This window comes from Penicillium cosmopolitanum (genome assembly GCF_028827165.1).
Source record: "Penicillium cosmopolitanum strain IBT 29677 chromosome Unknown utg000001l:1.0-706529.0:1.0-706990.0, whole genome shotgun sequence".
NCBI classification, from domain to species: Eukaryota; Fungi; Ascomycota; class Eurotiomycetes; order Eurotiales; family Aspergillaceae; genus Penicillium; species Penicillium cosmopolitanum.
The window spans coordinates 99,125-118,623 of NW_026622671.1; the positions used below are offsets into that span (position 1 = coordinate 99,125).

The window sequence follows — 19,499 nt, forward strand, 5'->3', positions numbered from 1 at the left end:
GTAGGCTAGCGTCGGGATCCGCTGTTCATCATGCTCGGGTGAACGCTGGGCGCACGATGCTGGATCGCTCGAAACCACGTTGAGGAGGGCATTCAAAAGACGCCTATCGGGGTTTTGACGTTCACCATTGATATCGGTAGATACGGACCCAGTCATCAAAGGCGCATTGGAATCCGCGTGTAGGTCAGTATCTTGTGCGGCCTGGAAGTCATTTTCATGATTACCCGTGTCCAAATGAACCGAGTATCCCTCACGCTCCTGACCATCGGGCAGACTAATAGAAACTATATTTTCCTGAAGATCAGATGGAATGAAGTCGTCATCCCACGTGTCGAGCATAGCATTATTAATGGTCACATTGCAATAAACATGATTATGTCGGGTTAAATATTGAAGAGCTGCAAGCACAATATGTCTCCGTACCAGCAGGAACGGAGATAGATCCTTATAGGTGGGAGGCTGTTTCCCGAACCAGAAAACCCTCATTACATCATGTAGTGATAATGTCGGGCTCGGGAGAATCTCGAGAAGTGGCTCCGGGTCCTGCGGGATGACGATAAAGTGGCCGCGCAGAGCACGGTAAGATGCCGGAGATGCATGGCCACCGGGGCGTAGTTTTAAGATAATGCCGAGGGGGTGACACCTAGCAATCAGACACTCCTCGACTGGGGTGAGACTTTCAAGAACTGCTGGGTAATTCTGACACATCGTCATGTTCACACGGTTCAAAGCAGAAAACTTCGGAAGGGCATTCTGAGACAGGGACTTGAGACAAGTCAAACACACGTCCCACTCGTTCTCATGCCTACCGCAGCAGTCAAGATGACCGGTCATTGGTTGAAGTAAAGGGTCAGCGTCTTCCATTTCTACTAGCTCCGGAACGGGCACCAACCTCCCACAAGATGAGCACACACCCTGCTGCGAGGCATCGTCTGTAAGAAGCTGAAATCGGGTAATGGAGGCTCGTATTTGAGCCTTAGATAGTACAGGTGGAAAATCCGCAGAGGCCGACTCTCTCGATTCAAGATCATCACGCAATAATTTCAAAGCTTGATTGGTGATGTGAACGGAATCAACCTCAGTATCTGCCATATGCCTTTTGGAATGTGGAAGAGTTAGAGAGGGTGCCGGCCTTTTCGCTGAGGTAGTGGATTGAACCGAGCCAGGTAACTCGGGAGCCGACTGTTGGCCGTGAGGGTCAGTTTCGGATACTTCTGAGACTGTGGGGATGCAGGATCTTGCAGCGGTAGGTGAATGAAAGGTGGGTCTTGGGGCAATGGGACGGAAGCGTGACGAAACACGTTGCCTAGAGGAATCATTTTAGAGGCTGGGGGGAGATTTGGACGGATTCAAGGAACCGGCTGACGGTGTTTTAACAGACGGGTTGCTAGGTTGCATGACGATGGATTGCGCCCTTGGCGGAGTGATGTAGGGAGGTGGAGGGAAATGACGACCCGAAGGGGCCACCCGTGGTGATAAAGTCAGATTAGATGGAAAACAAGGGCCTTCAGGGGCATCCTCTTGATGTCTTGGTGAATCGTACAAGGGTGGAGGGAAAGCACAAGGGCGCGGGGCCGGTGCGGATGGTGGAAGACATGTATAGGCTACAGAAGTAGGGTGCGCAGGAGCGGGAGGGGTATTATTTGGAGGATATGATGAAGGTAAATTGAAAGAGTTTCGAAAGTGATCAAACGCCATGCTAGGAATCTCCCTCGAGGAGCCTTATAGAAAAATAAACGAATCACGTAGACGAGAAAAATGCATTATAGAACGGTAGCCGTCTCATCGAGAAGGGAGTGCGCTACAGAACATTCTAAAGGCCTTTTTGAGGATGAAGATGGCTGGAAGTACTTGAACAGAAAGATCGGTGTGCTGGGACACGTAGCAGGCGCATACCCAATCAGAAGAAGAGCCCAGAGAAGTGCGTAGCAAAAGAATGCAAGTAATGGAAGTGAGGTTTTAACAAATAAACAGCAGCTTTGAAGCACAGACACTAGGGTTGAGGAGTCAGGTGGTAGGGTTAGGGAGGCAAGAGCCAGTTAAGTAGAATAAAAACCGCCAACACCAAACCAAGTCGATAAAATCTCGAAAAGCAATCAGAGAAGGGCGTGGAACGAGAAGAAATGAGAAAGGAGCGAATCAGAGGCGAGAAGTGGATCAGAGTAGCGAATGAGAAGTTAGAATTTGCCTAACAGCAAGCATAAAATAAGTTTTTGACTACAAGGGTCTCCCCTGCGCGCGGTAGTAAACCCTTACTCTCACTTCGTTCGTTTCAGGGCATGGGACGGCTACCTGTTCTATAATGCAATTTCTACTCTACGTGATTCGTTTATCTTTTTATAAGGCTCCTCGGGGGAAAATCCACGCATGGCGTTTGACCACTTTCGAAATTCTTTCCATTTACCTTTATCATCTCCGAATAATACCCCTCCCGCTCTTGTGCACCCTGCTTCTCTACACTATACATGTCTTCCACCTTCCGCACCCGCCCCGCGCCCTCGTGCTTTCCCTCCACCCTTGTACGATTCACCAAGATATCGCGAAGATGCCCCTGAACGCCCTCGTTTTCCATCGAGTCCGACTTTACCACCACGGATGGCCCCTTCGGGTCATCATTTCCCTCCACCTCCCTACATCACTCCGCCAAGGGTACAATCCATCGTCATGCAATCTAGAAACCCTTCTGTCAAACCACCGTCAGCCGGTTCCTTGACTCCATTTAAAATCTCCCTGGGTCTCTAAAGTGATTACTCTAGGCAAAGTGTTTCGTCGTGCCTCCGTCCCATTGCTCCAAGACCCAGCTTGCATTCAACTACTGCTGCAACATCCTGTATCCCCACGGTTTCGGGAGTATCCGAAGCTGACCTTCACGGCCAACAGTCAGGTCACGAATTCTCCGGCTCGGTTCAATCCGCTACCCCAGCGAAGAGGCCGGCACCCTCTCAAACCCTTCCACATCCCAAAAGGCACAGGACAGATCCTGATGTTGATCCCGTTGACATCCTCAATCGAGCTTTGGAATTGTTACGTCATGACCTTGAATTGAGAAAGTGTGCCTCGGCGGTTTTTCCGCCTGTATTATCTAAGACTCAAATTCGAGCTTCCATTGCCCGATTTCAGCATCTTATAGACGATGCTTCGCAGCAGGGTGTATGCTCATCTTGTGGGAGATTTGTGCCTGTTCCGGAGCTGGTAGAAATGGAGGACGCTGACCCTTTGCTTCAACCAATGGCCGGCCATCTTGATGATTGCGGTAGGCATGAGAACGAGTGGGATGTGTGTCTAACTTGCCTCAAGTATCTGTCTCAGAATGCTCTTCCGAAGTTTTCTGCTTTGAACCGTATGAACGTGACGATGTGTCAGAATTATCCGGCAGTTCTCGAAGGTCTTACCCCAGTCGAGGAGTGCCTTATTGCTAGGTGTCACCCTCTAGGGATTATATTGAAGCTAAGGCCCGGTGGTCATGCATCTCCGGCATCTTACCGTGCTCTGCGCGGTCACTTTATCGTCATCCCGCAGGACCCGGAGCCACTTCTGGAGATTCTCCCGAGCCCGACATTATCACTACATGATGTAATGAGGGTTTTCTGGTTAGGGAAACAGCCTCCCACCCATATGGATCTATCTCCATTCCTACTGGTACGGAGACAGAGTGTGCTGACAGCTCTTCAATATTTGACCCGACATAATCATGTTTATCGAAATGTGACGATCAATCATACTATGCTCGACACGTGGGACGACGACTTCATTCCACCCGATCTTCAAGAAAATATGGTTTCTACTAGTCTGTCCGATGTTCAGGAACGTGAGGGTTACTCACTTCATTTGGACACGGGTAATCATGAAAATGATTTCCAGGCCGCACAAGATACTAACCTGGACGCTGATTCCAATGCGCCTTTGATTACCGGGTCAGTGTCTACCGATATCAATGGTGAACGTCAAAACCCAGATAGGCGTCTTCTCAATGCACTTTTGAACGTAGTTTCGAGCGATTCACCATCAACTACCCAGCGTTCGCCTGAGCATGATAAACAGCGGATTCCGACACTTTCCTACAGAATTCATGGCCAGGCCACGCTCCTGGATCATTGGGATGATCCAACATACTTCGTTGCCGCTTTTCCATCTTTGTTTCCACTGGGCATTGGAGGCCATCTGGAGGAACGTTCATTGAATGTCTCTTTGTCTTCCTTTGCTGAGTGGGCACTACAACATCATAGCCGGAGGTATGATTGCTCAATAGTGTTTTTGATGAACGACCATCTCTGACTGAACCAGGTTTGCCCGCCACAAAACTTTCATGTATCTGATGTACGACGTGCTACAGATTCGCAGGTCTTCTTTGGCGAATAAAGTGGTTCTTCAGCGTCGTCATTGGCCATCGGCCATGGACGATATTTCTTCTCTTACAGAAGATCGGCTTCGTGATGCGCTGCACGATCTGGAAATCCATCATGAAATCAAAGATCCGGCGATTTCCCGTCTTCTTCATGTCATGAAAACCATTGCCATGTGGGTCCCCGGCTCTTTCGCTCAAAAATTGAGGATGCGCTCGGAGATCCGAGGGCTTATCGTCCGATTAGGCATGCCCGCTTTTTGGATTACCATCAACCCATCGGATTTGCGAAGCCCACTTGTTATCACCTTGGCCGGTGTTGAGTATTCCGATGATATTTTATCTGCATCGAATTCGGCTCTCCGAGCTGCGACCGCCACATCCAATCCTGTCGCCGTTGCCTTATTTTTCCATGGCGTCTGCACCGCTGTTTTGGATGGGTTATTCGCAAGCGGATCCGATCATGCTGGAATCCTCGGAGATGTTTCTAATCATTACGGTGTGGTCGAGACCAATGGCAGAGGGATGTTGCATTTACACGCAATGGTCTGGCTCAGAGGCAACCTTGCATTTGCTAATCTCCGGGGCCGCGTTCTCGCCGACGCCGACTTTGCTACGCGCGTGCTCCACTACCTTGAAAGTGTGATCATCCAGAGCCTAGATGAGAGTACTCTCGTTGACCCGGAAGTCAATCTTGCGCCAACGTCCCCCTCTGCTTCCGACCCGGAATCGGATCATGATTTCCACCTCAGACTAGCCGATGATAGCAACCTTGTTGCTCGGGCTAAACAGCTGCACTCGAAAAGTCACTTCGCCACATGTTTCAAATACCGCCCGCCCGACCGGTCGAAATCTGCTTGTCGTTTTGGCATGCCTCGTGACGTCGTGCCTTCCTCTAAAATAGATAATCTCGGCGTGATTCACTTGGCTCGGAATCACCCCTGGATTAACCCATGGAATCCCGCGATTGCCAGCTGTCTCCGTTCAAATCACGATATCTCTTGGGTCCCGACTGTCTCGAAATCATTGGCTCTAGTCTATTATATCACCAACTACGCCACTAAAGACGACGTGTCTCCATGGCAGATGGTAGCAAAGGGAGCACTTTTGAAGCAAGCCATTGAGAAGGCCAAAAAGGCTGATCCACCAACCGTTACTGATCTGAGACTTCAGGAGAAGGACATGGACAATTTCGCCCTGCGCTGCTTCAATAGTTTGGCTCACGACCGAGAGGTAAGCGGTGTTCAGGTCGCCAGCACCTTGCTCCATCTTCCAAGCCACTATATTGTAGACACAAAATTCATCCGTGTCAACCTCTGGTGGCTAAGACATTACGTGCGTGGCCTTCGAGATCAGACGGGTACAGACGCTAATATTTCTGCTGGGATTGCTGATGAGCCCTGTACCTTCCAAGCCGAAGAGAGAGTTCCACTGAGCCTGTTTGACAACTACAGATGGCGCGGTGACGACCTTTCCGCTCTCTCGCTCTTTGAATATTGCATGCTCGTCCAGACAAGAAGCAAGCGGCGGAATCGTTCCAACCATTTTGAATTTGCCCCATGCCACCCGAAACGTAGCACCTGCATCCAACATGTAGCTCGCTCAAGGTCTGAGATAGCCACCGTCACATTCAATGGACAACTGACACAGTATCAGATGGCGGAAGACTGCGTCCGTGGAGGCCACCCGATGACCGACGCCATTGCGAATGATATCGCCGAGATCCTTCTCGGCCTTTTCTTGCCATGGGAAAGACTGCGCGATAGGTTACTTTGCGAAACCCATGAAGATAATATCTTCTCGTCCGTTTGGTCGATGGTCAAACCCACACTTGCGCCGTATATCCAAGAGTTCGCCGCTAATATTGAGCTTCTTCGGAAATCCAAGGAAGACTGCCAAGTTGACGCTAAATTACGACAGTCTACAAGCCACCACGCCGGGCTGTTCGATCACCATTTCGACCATATAGATCCGGCCGACATTGATCCAGAGGATCCACCGGATAACGACTGCTTCATAGCTCCTGAAGATGAGAGGTTCACGGCGGAGACTTTGATTGCCGCCTACAATACTGTAAGCAAGACCTGGGGTCGAGATTGCTTTATAGCTGCGAAGAAAGCACCCATCCTGGCCACTTCCTGCCGAGCACATGGTTCCACACCGATGAACCCACTTCCATCAAGTACTCATTCTCTCCGATCTGATCACGCCTTGGATTTGAGATTCATTCCGTCCACAATCCTCCAAGACTGGGAAAGCCACCTTTCCAGCCATACGAACCCCTTTCGGGACGGCGACCCGTCCGAACCCGGGACCGCGTCACTGCAAGACTTTGATCTAACAGATGGAGACGGCGTCCTGCAGCCCGTATTGACCAGCGCAAATATTTCTGATCATACACTAGCACGGCCCGCCCTTCTTGAAGATCCAACGCCAGCTTCTCTGTTGGCGCTGGTTGGCAGACATATACCCCTGAATGTGAAGCAATCGCTTGTGGTGCGAAGGTTACTGTCTGAAATTATGACATGGCCTGATCATTCATATGATCCATCAAGGCGCAAGCAACTCCTCCTCTGCATTATGGGGGAAGGTGGCACGGGTAAGACCCAGATACCTAAGGCTATCGAGGCTGCTCTGGAAGTTCTTGGTCGAAAGCACGAGATCATCCTGACTGCCCCTACAGGGGCTGCAGCGGAAAATTTGGGCGGTAACACCTATCATACTTCTCTTGGCATCAACCTTTCCCATAAAGCAGCCATCAGCACTCGTGTTAGAAGGCTATGGGCGAAAAAGACTATCTTGGTTATTGACGAAATGAGCATGGTGGATTTAAGAATGTGAAGCGTGATCAACAATCAATGCAAAGTCGCTCGCTCACTGCCGAGATCCTCTCCCGACCTCTTTGGCGGCCTTCCCATCGTGATTCTTATGGGCGATCTTTTCCAGTTCCCGCCTGTTCGCGGCCCACCACTTTGGAAGAAACCAAGATATGGAGTTGACGACGATGCCGCTGGCAGGCTGATCTGGCGTAGGTTCGAAAACGTCATCATTCTCGACGAGCAGATGAGACAATCAGAAGACCCTTGGTTTCGCGACTTTTTGACACGCACGAGGCAAGCGACATTGACCGAGGACGATGTTAACCGCCTGAATTCCAAATCTATCCCGTCGCTTGTAGATCCAATCGCGGAGGATGCATCTGTCATTGTCAAGTTAAACGCTATGCGTCACCCTATTAACCGGATCCGTATCGAGAATTTTGCTCGTCGGAAATCTCAGAGAATCTATATTTTTGCCGCGATCCACACTCGGACTAAATCAACTGGTCCTACGAACCTTCGCCTTCAGGCACATGACTTGCTACTCCAACCAGATCACAGTGCCCAGATCCCATTTCCCGGGCTTCTTCTTTATACCAGAGATATGCCTTCAGTAATGCTTACTAACGCCTGCACCCCACTCGGTCAGGTCAACGGTGCTACGGGTACTGTGGTAGGGATTGTTTTGGACCCAGCTGGAAAGTTTCAATTCAACATTTGGGATCCTCAATCCTCACTAATATAATTGTACAGCCGAACTTCTTGATTTAGATGACCTTTACACTTTTTGCACAAGACCACCTGCTTCGGTTATATTCAAACCCGATAGAGCCTTAGCAACACATTTTGACCAACTCCCACCTTCAACCATGCCAATCTTCCCAATCGAACGATCTATCATAGTGAAGGGTTTGTCCGTAAGAAGAAAGCAGATCCCAATCTGCCCCGCTTTTTGTCTTACCGATTACAAAGTGCAAGGTTCGACCCTCTCTGCCGCGATCCTAGACCTAAGGAACGACACGGCTCGACGAGGACAAGACTCCCATCGAAAATACTGCTCACTCTACGTGCAGCTTTCCAGATTGCGAACTTTTCAAGGTCTCCATTTACTCCAAAAGATTACGCTCGATGACCTCCGCTTCTCTCCCGATCCTGATCTCATTGTGGAAATGGAAAGGTTACGTGGGTTAGAAGCCAAAACACTGGCAGCTTGGGCTTTATAGACTGACTAGACATCTCTTAATTCACATCGCTAATGTTTATATTTGCCACGTCCTTTACATCAAACGCCACTATTGCCACGTCGTTTCAGGGCATACAGCGTGCCACAGCGCGCGTCCCCAGTACTTGTGTGCGAGACGTTGCAAAAAGAAGTAACTTAACTATATATGGTTTGTTCTGCCACGCACGATTCTCATTCGCTTTCGCAGCTCCGGGTACCTGCCTTATTTTGCTGTTTTTGGATTAGATGGTCTTGGCTTAGGGTTGTAGGGTTATTTGTGCATATTCATGCAGGTTGTGCTGCCTTGATTGCTTCATCATCTGCTTGTCGCCATCCATTTTATTGCAACGTGGTGTTTTATATCGCCACTATGGGCTCTCTTTGTGCGTTTGGAGCGTTCATTCTGCCGATTTGCCCCTCCCCTTACTTTTGTGTCCGTACCCTCAGCATGTTATCTAATCGAATATCTAATCGGATTTGTTCTGGCTGTGGTCGTCAAATACGTCTTTCTACGGCAATTCAATCACCAAAATGCCCTGCTTGTCGATTTTCTCTACTCCCCCCCTATACCGGAAACGCGCCCTTGCTTGCGTTGCCACGTTCCAATACCCGCGGAATCACCAAATATTCGCTGCATGCGATGTGAAGCTGTACGTCATCCCGAACCTCGCTATACTCCATGTTATGACTGTCGAGCTCCATTTATCGTTCGACCGGGTGTTATGCGCTGCAGTAGCTGTAGGATGAGGAGATTAAGTGTAGTGCAACGTCCCTCGGATTTTCGCCAGACCGCTAGTGCTTCCTTTGATCCTACTTTGAATACTTTAAATTTATATCGACCAATAAGTGCTCCCATGCAAATCCCTCTATCCAAACGTCGGAGGTCTTTACCTGCAGCTCCCACATTGGAAAGACAGCCCTCGGTTCTCAACCAAGCCGTTGCATTCCTCCTCCAAGAACATGAGTCTCGCGTGTGTGCCTCGGGTTTGTTCCCACCAGACGTATCAGTCTCACTAGTACGACGCTCTATGGCTCGATTTGAGCTGGAAATGGAAGTTGCCAGCCGAGACATTGCTTGCTGTTCATGTGGCTTGTTAACTCCTCCTACCGGTGCCCGTCAGGTTCTTGAAGAGGATCCTATAATACGGCCATTGGAAGGATTTCTGGATCAGTGCGGCTATACTGATGGCTTCTGGAATCTGTGCCCAGGATGCCATGCGGCACTTCTACGCGGTTCTGTTCCGAAATTCTCAGCCCTGAATAACATCAACGTGACCCTGTGCCAAAATTACCCCGAAGCTCTGACAGATCTCACACTGACTGAAGAATATCTGATTGCCAAGTCTCATCCTGTAGGAGTGGTATTGAAACTTCGCCCTGGTGGTCGATCATCTCCGGCGAGCTACTTTGCGTTGCGCGGCCATTTTATCATCATACCGCAGAATCCGAAACCGCTTCTTCAAATATTGCCCAGCCCTGAGCTTCAATTCACGGAGCTCATCAAGGTTTTCTGGATGGGCAAGCATCGCCCAAATGAAACCGACCTAAGGCCTTTCTTGGTCGTCCGCAAAACGAAGGTCCTCGCTGCTTTGCAATTTCTCATTCAGAACAATCCGCTGTACCAGGATGTCCAGATTTCTCATTCGACCATGGCAGGGTGGCCTGACGAATTCATCCCGTCGGCTATACACCAGGATCTAATATGCTTGGACGAGACCGACCATGATGAGCGAACAGGCTATAGTGTCAACTTGCAGGAGGACAATTGTGAGAACGACTGGCAGGCCGCGGAGGATAGCTCAAGCCACTTCGTCGAAGATTCCATTCCCGTTACTGGTTCTGTTACGATTGATTTGAATGGCGATCGTCAGAATCATGACCTGCGTCTGCTCAATACTGTACATGCTCTTAATAATCGCACATCCAGTGATATGCGGTCAGAAGTTCTTTCTGCGGATCAGATGGGCCAGCTTTCTTCCTCAGACAACCCACACCACCGCCCTGTGATTGAATACTGTATTCGGGGCCAGGCTTTACTACTTAACCAATGGGAAGATCATCATTACTTCACATCTGCATTTCCTACGCTTTTCCCCACCGGCGAAGGGGGTCATCTAGAGAGTAGAGAAACTGTGGTCTCACTTGCAGCTTTTGCTAACTGGGCACTGCGTCATCACAGTCGGAGGTATGTCGTCTCTGTGATTGTGTAATTTTCAGACTGACAGGATCAGATTTGCTCGGCACAGGACATTTATGTACTTATTATATGATGTCCTCCAGCTGCGCAATTCGTGTCGCGGCAACTCGCTATTGATAAAAAGATCCCAATGGGCTTCAGTGACACGGGATCTAGATTTCTTAAATTATGATCGCCTGAGGAGAGCCGCTGAGGAAATCGTTGGCCATAATGTTCCTTCGGACCCACTTGTCCGAGGGCTGCTCAGGAATATCACCGCCATAGGGGTACAAGTTCCGGGGTCTTTTTTCCAAAAATTGCAGATGCGCGCCGAGCTCCGGGGTCTTATAGTGCGGGAGGGAATGCCTGCTCTATGGATGACAATCAACCCAGCTGACCTTCAGAATCCTCTTGTACTCGTCCTTGCTGGTCTGCAATTTCCGGCGGAGTCCCCTTCTGATGTGAACAAGGCAATCAGATCTGCCACTGCCACCTCTGACCCGGTAGCTGTCGCACGATTTTTCCACCACACATGCAAAGCAGTTCTCGACGACCTCCTGGGGGGGGTAGATCTGCCGAATCAGGCATCTTTGGGGACGTGTCCAACTACTTTGGTGTCGTTGAGAGTAATGGACGGGGAATGCTGCATCTGCACACTTTGGTTTGGCTACGAGGAAATCTCGGTTTCAGCCATCTACGAGACCGTATTCTTACAGACCATGATTTCGCCGGTCGGATGATCAGGTTCTTGGAGTCTATCATCGTGCACAGTCTCCACGTGCCTGTTAGCACTGACCAGGAAACCGCTTCGGCAATACCGCCCTCGCCAAGCGCACCAGATTTGGACGGTGAATTTGCAGATAAGCTTTTTCTGGATAGCAATTCTGTTGCCCAATCCAGACAGCTTCACTCTCAACATCACACAGCAACTTGTTTTAAATACCACCGACGAGGGTCGGCCTCTGGTTCCTGTCGCTTTGGCATGCCGAGGGATATTTTGGAAAGGTCTAGAGTAGATGAATACGGCATTGTGCATCTTGCGAGGAATCATGCTTGGGTCAATCCCTGGAACCCTGCGATAGCAAGCTGTATCCGCTCAAACCACGATATTTCCTGGATTCCAACTATGTCAAAATCACTGTCGCTTCTTTATTACATCACGAATTATGCGACAAAGGATGATGTCTCACCAGCGCAGATAGTGACCAAAGCGGCCCTTCTCAAACAAGCAATTGACCGCGCAAACTCTGCTTCTGCTCCGCGCCAAGTGGATTTACGGCTACGCGAGAAAGACATGGACAAATTCGCGCTCCGCTGTTTCAACAGTCTCTCGCAAGACCGCGAGGTGAGTGGTGTGCAGGTAGCAAGCACTATACTTCAACTTCCCTCGTACTATACGTCGAATTACAACTTTGCCCGGATCAACCTGTGGTGGCTGAGACGATATGTTCGGTCGATAATTCACCCTGAGCGGCTTCAAAGTCAGACACCATCAGATTCCATAGGGGAGGAACCGTGCAACTATGATCGATGGACCACCACTCCTGCAAACATATTCGATAACTTCAAGTTTCGAGGTGATCTGCTGTCGTCCTTGTGTATCTTCGAGTATTCCATGTTAGTTCGCACGAAGAGACTTCAGGATGCGACGACGGAAGATATACCATTTCACGAAACGCATCCGCGACACCGGACGCAGGTCCAAAGGCTGGCCCGGTCTACTTCTCAAATTTCGACTGTCACCTTGCAGGGTGACCTAACAGAGTATCAGGCCTCGGAAGATGCTGTCTCAGGTGGTCACCCTCTAACCGCAGCGATTCAGAATGACCTAGCCGAGATCCTCCTTGGTCTGTTCATTCCTTGGCAGAAGCTACACTCGCTGTGTCGTGAAACACCTACTACAGCTGGCAGCTCCTCTGAAGATCTTCACTGTATCTGGAAGTCGGTTGAACCAACACTTCCTTCCTATATTCGAACTTTCGCGCAAAACATCGAGCTTTTACGGAAGTCAAAAGATGATTGCCAAGCTGACATGACCTTGCGCAATCTGTCTAGTCAATATACATCCCCACTAGATCAGGAACTCACCATTCCACCGTATCCTGTATCAGATTCCGAGGACGAGTCAATTTCGGGTTTGCAAGCCAGTGACTCTATCTGCAAGGAAACGCTTTTGGCCGCCTTTTTAACTATAAGCCGAGCCTGGTCGAATGATGCATATAATGCACAACAACGGATCCCCAATCTTTGCTCCACAGTTTTTCCATCCTCCAATCTCCAGTTTGGCACATTTGCCTCAATTCAAATTTCAGATGACGTCCTATACGAATCGACTGGTCTCCAACTGATCTCTTCCTTGACATTACAGGAATGGAAAGAGAGACTTGATAATCTCACCAAACCCATAGATTCAGATCAACCCGACAATACCATTGCACTTACCTCTGATCTTGATGACTTCAATGTTGAGCTGACCGATGAAGTTTTAGTCCCTATGCTAACCCACGCAGGCTCTTCCGATGACTTGCAAAACCGTCAATCTGATATAGGTCAGGACCCAACAGGCGCATCACTAACGTCGATCGTTTGTAACACCGTGCCACTGAACGAGAAACAAAGCCTTGTCGTGGAGAAAGTTATGACTGATCTTCTGATCTGTGGTAGCAACCCCTATGATTCTACCTCCCGGTGCCAAACCTTGCTTTACGTAGGAGGTGAGGGAGGGGTAGGGAAAAGCCAGGTCATTAAAGCGATTGTCGCAGCCATGGGCCTGATACATCGCAGGGAGGAAGTCATTCTCATGGCACCTACCGGGGCAGCTGCTGACTCTATCGGGGGTAGCACGTACCACACGTCTCTTGGAATCTCACTGAATCGGTATAGACGGGGTGGGGTTAGCCCTAGGGTTCGGAGGTTGTGGTCTCGAAAAACCGTCATGATCATAGATGAGATCAGCATGATCGATCTGGCCGCATTGAGCATCATCAATACACACTGCAAGGTTGCTCGGTCCCTGGATAGATCGTCACCCGATCTTTTTGGAGGATTGCCTGTGGTGATCCTAATGGGTGATTTTCATCAATTTCTTCCAGTCCAGGGCCAACCCTTATGGAAACTTCCAAGGAATGACACGGAACAGGACGGCAAATTGATATGGAATCAATTTAAACAGATAATTATCCTCGATGAGCAAATGCGCCAGGCTGAGGACGTATCATATAGAGACTTGCTAGGTCGTGCAAGGTCCGGTACACTGACCTTCGATGACTTGGCGACGCTCAATTCAAAAGCCATTTCTTCGCTTGCCGATCCCCAGTTGCAAGCATCACCGGCTATTGTCAAATTGAACTCGCTACGGCACGTCATAAATCGGCTTCAAATTGAACGTTTTGCTCGAGCCAGAGGTCAAAAAATCTTCGTCTTTCCAGCCCTTCATACTCGAACAAAATCCTCTGGCCCAACTGCCCTTCGCCTGCGAGCTGATGACCTACTTGGTCTGCCTGAACAAGGCGCCAAGATCCCTTTTCCTGGGCTCATTCTGTACACTCTTTCAATGCCAACGATGGTTCTGACGAATATTTCCACGCCAATGGGTTTGGTGAATGGTGCCACTGGCCGGGCGACAGGTGTGGCGGTTGATCCCGAAGGTAAGTCACTGCCAAAAATATATCATCCAACCGTCCTAAAGCGAGCCACGTGCGATCAGCGGAATTCGTAGCTTTGGACGATCAATACGTTTTCTGCACTAAGCCACCATTTTGTCTCTTTTTCAAACCCGATCGAGCGCAAGCGACGTATTCCTCGTTTGAAGACGGATCTTTACCTGTCTTTCCACTCGAGATGTCTATCAACGTGAAAGGCTATTCAGTCCGACGGAAACAAATCCCCGTCTGTCCGGCATTTTGTCTCACCGACTACAAAATTCAGGGTGCTACCCTCGATTCAGCCATTCTAGATTTGAAAAACGACCGCAAGAATCGGCGGCAAGACTCCCATCGAAAATACTGTTCAACATACGTACAGCTATCACGTCTACGATCACTTGGTGGTCTTCATCTCTTGCAGCCCATCGGCATGGCAGACATCGAGCAGAAGCCTGATCCTAATTTACGGGAAGAAATGCTAAGGCTAGATTTGCTACAAGAAGAGACTCTTCGTGTGTGGCGGGCGAATCATGCTGGATAAACAGCAAATCCATCCAATCATCCTTGGACACACCCCACTTACATCCATACCCAGTAGTCTCGCATCCTTCGTGGACCGCTTCTCTACAAGACTACCCATACTTTCAGATTCGTCACATTTTTGCTCGTATCTGCAGACTGTAGGTGGTACCAGGCACGTGCCTCGACTAAAGCGATTTTTTAGAGCATGCAAATAAGTTATTGCCCCGCTCTCTCTTTCTGCATGGATTTCCGGTCGTATTCCATAGCAGTCTTTAATTTTCATCAACTTGGTTGTCTGTTCACGATATTCCATCCAGTAAATCTTTTCCTGCTATTCTCCATGTACGTGATTTTGTTGAACACGTTGAACCAGACCCAACGCGTCCAGGTAAAGCACTTTCGATGCAACTACGTGTTGCCCTGAACATTCCATTCAAAGATATCGAGTCAGATGATGTTGAGTCGAGTGAAATCCCTACTCTGATTAGGTTTTTTAACGAGGGTAATCGATCTGAGATTTGCCAGCCCAATGCTTTTGTGTATTCATCCGGTGCCTTTTTGACTACATCGTCTGAAGATGATGATTTCCACATTATTCTGCACGCTCATAACTTAGACCGGTCAGTATATATCCCCTATCATTGAGAGTTTTTACTTATATTTGTGCAGCCATCCGGGTAATCAAGAGGATCCAGATTCATACTTCATGCACTGCCCCGGCGCTGCCCAGCCTATCGTGACGTTTCTCGGCATCGTTCTTGAACGAAGAGGACAATTGAATGACGGACAGAACTTACTTCACTATCGACTTCAAACAACTGTTTACAATCCATCGACCCGTACCCCTCATACCTTTCCAATAACGGCTTTCTTTAAGAACGGGCAACGTTGGGCAAACTTTCCACCGCTCAATTTGGATACTCATGTGTTTTTGACCGGTCGTATCTTCGGCCTCACAAAAGAGGACCGCCAGTTAGCTGTCGTAACAGACGACATACATTTTCTCCCAACATCAACAAGCAGCCTTCCACCAACCCCTTCTTCTACAATTGGGAAGAGGAAACGCGTTGATCGCTGGTCCCAAAGGGCTGGTCCGACTACACCGTCCAAATCCACGTCTCAGTTTTATGACCCCCAACTTGCAGAGAACGTTAGGGCCACCAGTACTGCCGACGAGGATGAAGATGAGGAAAGCACTCAGGTTACATGGGCTGACAATCTGGATGGAACTGAAAGTGCTCGACAGACAAGTACACCGACTCCCGAGAGGCGTTCGCAGAGACCAAGAAAAACTTCATACACCGATATACTTGCACTGTCAAAATAAATACGGCTGAGAACACCGAAGCTTATGTCAGTTCGTGTTGCGGGTATTAGTCATCGGGAATGTTCTTCTTGATTGGTTGGGTTGCACTGCACCCACGTTTATGTTTCATATAACAATTCAACATTACTTATCCTTTTCTACCATCTTAATAGCTCCCCTGACTTTCGTTTCAGGGCCGATGCGTGCGACGCGCGCGTCTTCCAGTAAGTTAATGGCCACTCACAAACGGATTTTATTACGATTTAGCCAAACTAGGCTTAAACCCGTTTTGATTACGAGCCGAGAAACAAAGTGTGTGTGCCCAAGGGCTATACTTTTTTCGAATTTTACTGTATATTAGCCTCCTATTGCTTTCATTCTTGGGCTTTGACATATTCTCGTGCTCTCAAATTCTGGTGGCTTGCATTCCATTTCCTATATTCTCATGTTAACAACCTTCGAAGGTCATCAATTCAATGGTATTTCAATGAGATGTTTTATGAGAGAATGAGGAAGCCTGCGTCTTGCAAAGGGGCACATTTTACCCTGTGGTATTCTCCTTGGTCGAAATAAGGCACCATACCTCGGCCGAGTTTGAATGTCGGCAATTATTTACATTGGTAGATATGGAAAATCATGCTTGATTCAAGGACCTCCGTTACAATAGAATCTCGAAGTATTTAAGGGGCAGACACCTAAGTCCATGGGGTCTGGAATGTGGGCTGTCGACGGTGACCTCAGGCTCCATTGGTCAGTCAGCTTTACATGGGTTCCTCCAGACTATGAATAGTGCTGCTATTCTTACCAAAGAAAACCATGATCTACGGGCTGCAAATGAGAAACAACTACAAAACGAAAGCGATCTAAGCGGAAAATCAATCATCCAGAGGGCTTATCGATTGGAGATGATCATAATCTTATACAAAGTCAGAATAAAAGACAAGAGGAGGCCCGGGAAGCTATACAGACTGAATTAGCATCATCTGTAGTTCAGCCACGCGTACGGGCGCCACCAAAGTGTTCTGAATGTGGTTTTTTGGGACATGAAAGGATTCAATGTAATAATCAACATAATAGTTAATTTTTATACAGAAATGTCGACAATCTAACTATAAAAAATGACAACCACGTAGAATTAATAAACTATAGTAGTAAAACTGTTTCTAACTCAAGTTCCAGCAATATTTCGATCCCAAAGTTTTAAGAAATTACTCTCCTATTCCGGGGCCGGGTTCCATTGCTATGGTAATCCTAAAAACTTAGAGAATGCCCACTTCGTATATCATTTCCCGAATATAGTCACATTTCGAGCTTAGCACCAAGTGTAAAGATGGCCAGATCGTCGAAAAACAAGTGCATTGAATACGCGATACTAACTTAGGTCTGGAGAAGAAGAAGAAGAAACAAAGAGGGAGGTGAGGCTTGGCAGATAGGCTGCGAGCCACGCTAGTCCCAAACAGGAAATAGAGGCTGATCTCGATTGTTACACCAAGTGGACAATTCCCATATGAAATTTCCAGAAATTCATCCCAAATCTGATGGGAAGGGGAATCCCTCCCAATATTCCATTAAAAGTCCCATCCTAGGTTGTCGTCTTGGTCGTAGTCTTGGTCGTAGTCTTGATCGTGCTCTTGGTTGTAGTCTTGGTTGTAGTCTTGGTTGTAGTCTTGGTTGTAGTCTTGGTTGTAGTCTTGGTTGTAGTCTTGGTTGTAGTCTTGGTTGTAGTCTTGGTTGTGCTTTTGGTTGTAGTCTTGATCGTGCTCTTGGTTGTAGTCTTGGTTGTGGTCGGGGTGATTGTACGTGATAGTTGAGTATGGTTTCCACGACGTGGTTGTGGGTGACGTGGTTGTGTGTGACGTGGACAATGTGACGATATTACTATTGCCATTGCCGTTGCCATTGCCGTTGCCGTTACCGCTGCCATTGTTGCCATTGCCATTTCCGTTACCGCTGCCGTTGTTGCCATTGCCGTTTCCATTTCCGCCACCGCTATTGCCGTTGCCGTTGCTGTTGCCGCCGTTGCCGCTACCGTTACCACTGGTGCCGCTGCCGCTGCCGTTGCCGCCGTTGCCGCTACCGTTGCCGCTGTTGTTGTCGTTGCCGTTGCCGTTGCCGTTGTCGCCGATGTTGCCGCTGCCAGCGTCAATGGGCACCGAAATGGGCCCGATGGGCCCGATGGGCCCTAAAATAGGCACATTGATGATTGGTGATCCGGCAGTAGTTGTCGTGGGTGTGGGCACAACTACTGTTGTCGTCGTAGGCGGAGTAATTCCACAACCTTGATTGATGATTCTATTGGTGTCCAGAGTCACAGCTCCGTTACGTGCAAGAAGGCGTCCGTTGATGGTCGCGCCAGTTTGCGCTGTGATGGAAGTTAACGCCATGATGGTCCCAACGAAAACGCTATTTGTTCCCAGGGTCGCTGAGCTACCCACTTGCCAGAAGACGTTGCAAGCTTGGGCACCTCCAGTCAGGGCAATTACCGAGCCTGATCCAGTGACCAGGGTGGAACCGACTTTGAAGATCCAAACTGAATTCGCACCTCCGTTAAGCGTGAGAGTTCCTCCAACACTAAGATCCAAGGTAGGTGAATCATATACACCAGGAGGAGGTGCTTGACCAGAAAGTTGCGCTGATGCCAAGGTCGAAGATGCCAGATTCATTGCGGTAGTATATGCAGTCGTCAGATCATTCTGTGCTCCATGAGCGACCCCATCAGTTTGGTGTACAGCTCCAACTAGCGTAATTGAACCCCCACCCGTGATAGACGTCCCAGGCCAGACGCCAAGATCACCAGTAATAAATGTTGGGCCTGTGTTCGTCACTGTTGAGCCACCAAGAACAGCAAAGGACGCAGCAGTCCCGAGGTTAATCTGCGCATTGCTGATGCTAGAGAAGAGGAGAGCAGAGGTGAGGAGGCTGAGGAACATGATTTTCAGTTGTCCACGAAATCAATGCCGTAAGTCGGACCAGTGTTGTATGTTAACGGTGTTGGATGTTGGCGGTGTTGTATATCAGAGACGTTTGCTACTTAAATACTTCAAGCCACGATTTCCAAAGACCTTCTTCAATGCAACCTCGATTTTCAACACCTACCAATTTAAAATAGTTGAGACGGCCCTGGCCCCCCGTAGTGCATAGACTATGCGAACGCACCCCCATTTTTCCTCTTTTTCAATCAACAAGAATGCTATAGAGTAAAACTATTCCAGTACGCAAGGGACGTGCTCCCACATCTCCTGTTAGTATGCCTGCATTGGAGAGAATAATGCAGTATATTTACAACATACAAACTGAATCTCCTAAAGTATAGCTTCCCTACTGCCATTTGCCCCTTATTCTTGTGTAATTCTCGTTTAGCTGTAGAATGCTCTAGAGGAATCTAGCGAATCTAGCAGCTAGAAGATAGGTACTAGTGACTTGATGTGATTACAATATTGTTAGTGTGAGAATATTGTAAAGGCAAGA

At 48.6% G+C, this 19,499-nt stretch overlaps 2 protein-coding genes across 2 annotated transcripts; one reads left to right on the top strand and one right to left on the bottom strand.

The window, feature by feature from the left end:
* Positions 1-15,127: 15,127 nt before the first annotated feature.
* N7509_000026 (uncharacterized protein) lies at positions 15,128-16,052 on the top strand (the record flags this gene model as incomplete). Its single annotated transcript, XM_056624673.1, has 2 exons — positions 15,128-15,345; positions 15,395-16,052. The coding sequence occupies 2 exons, from the start codon at positions 15,128-15,130 to the stop codon at positions 16,050-16,052; spliced, it is 876 nt and encodes a 291-aa protein (XP_056494774.1).
* A 1,547-nt stretch (positions 16,053-17,599) lies between these two features.
* Positions 17,600-18,961, bottom strand: N7509_000027 (uncharacterized protein; the record flags this gene model as incomplete). Its single annotated transcript, XM_056624674.1, has 1 exon — positions 17,600-18,961. The coding sequence occupies one exon, from the start codon at positions 18,959-18,961 to the stop codon at positions 17,600-17,602; it is 1,362 nt and encodes a 453-aa protein (XP_056494775.1).
* Between the last annotated feature and the right edge of the window lie 538 nt (positions 18,962-19,499).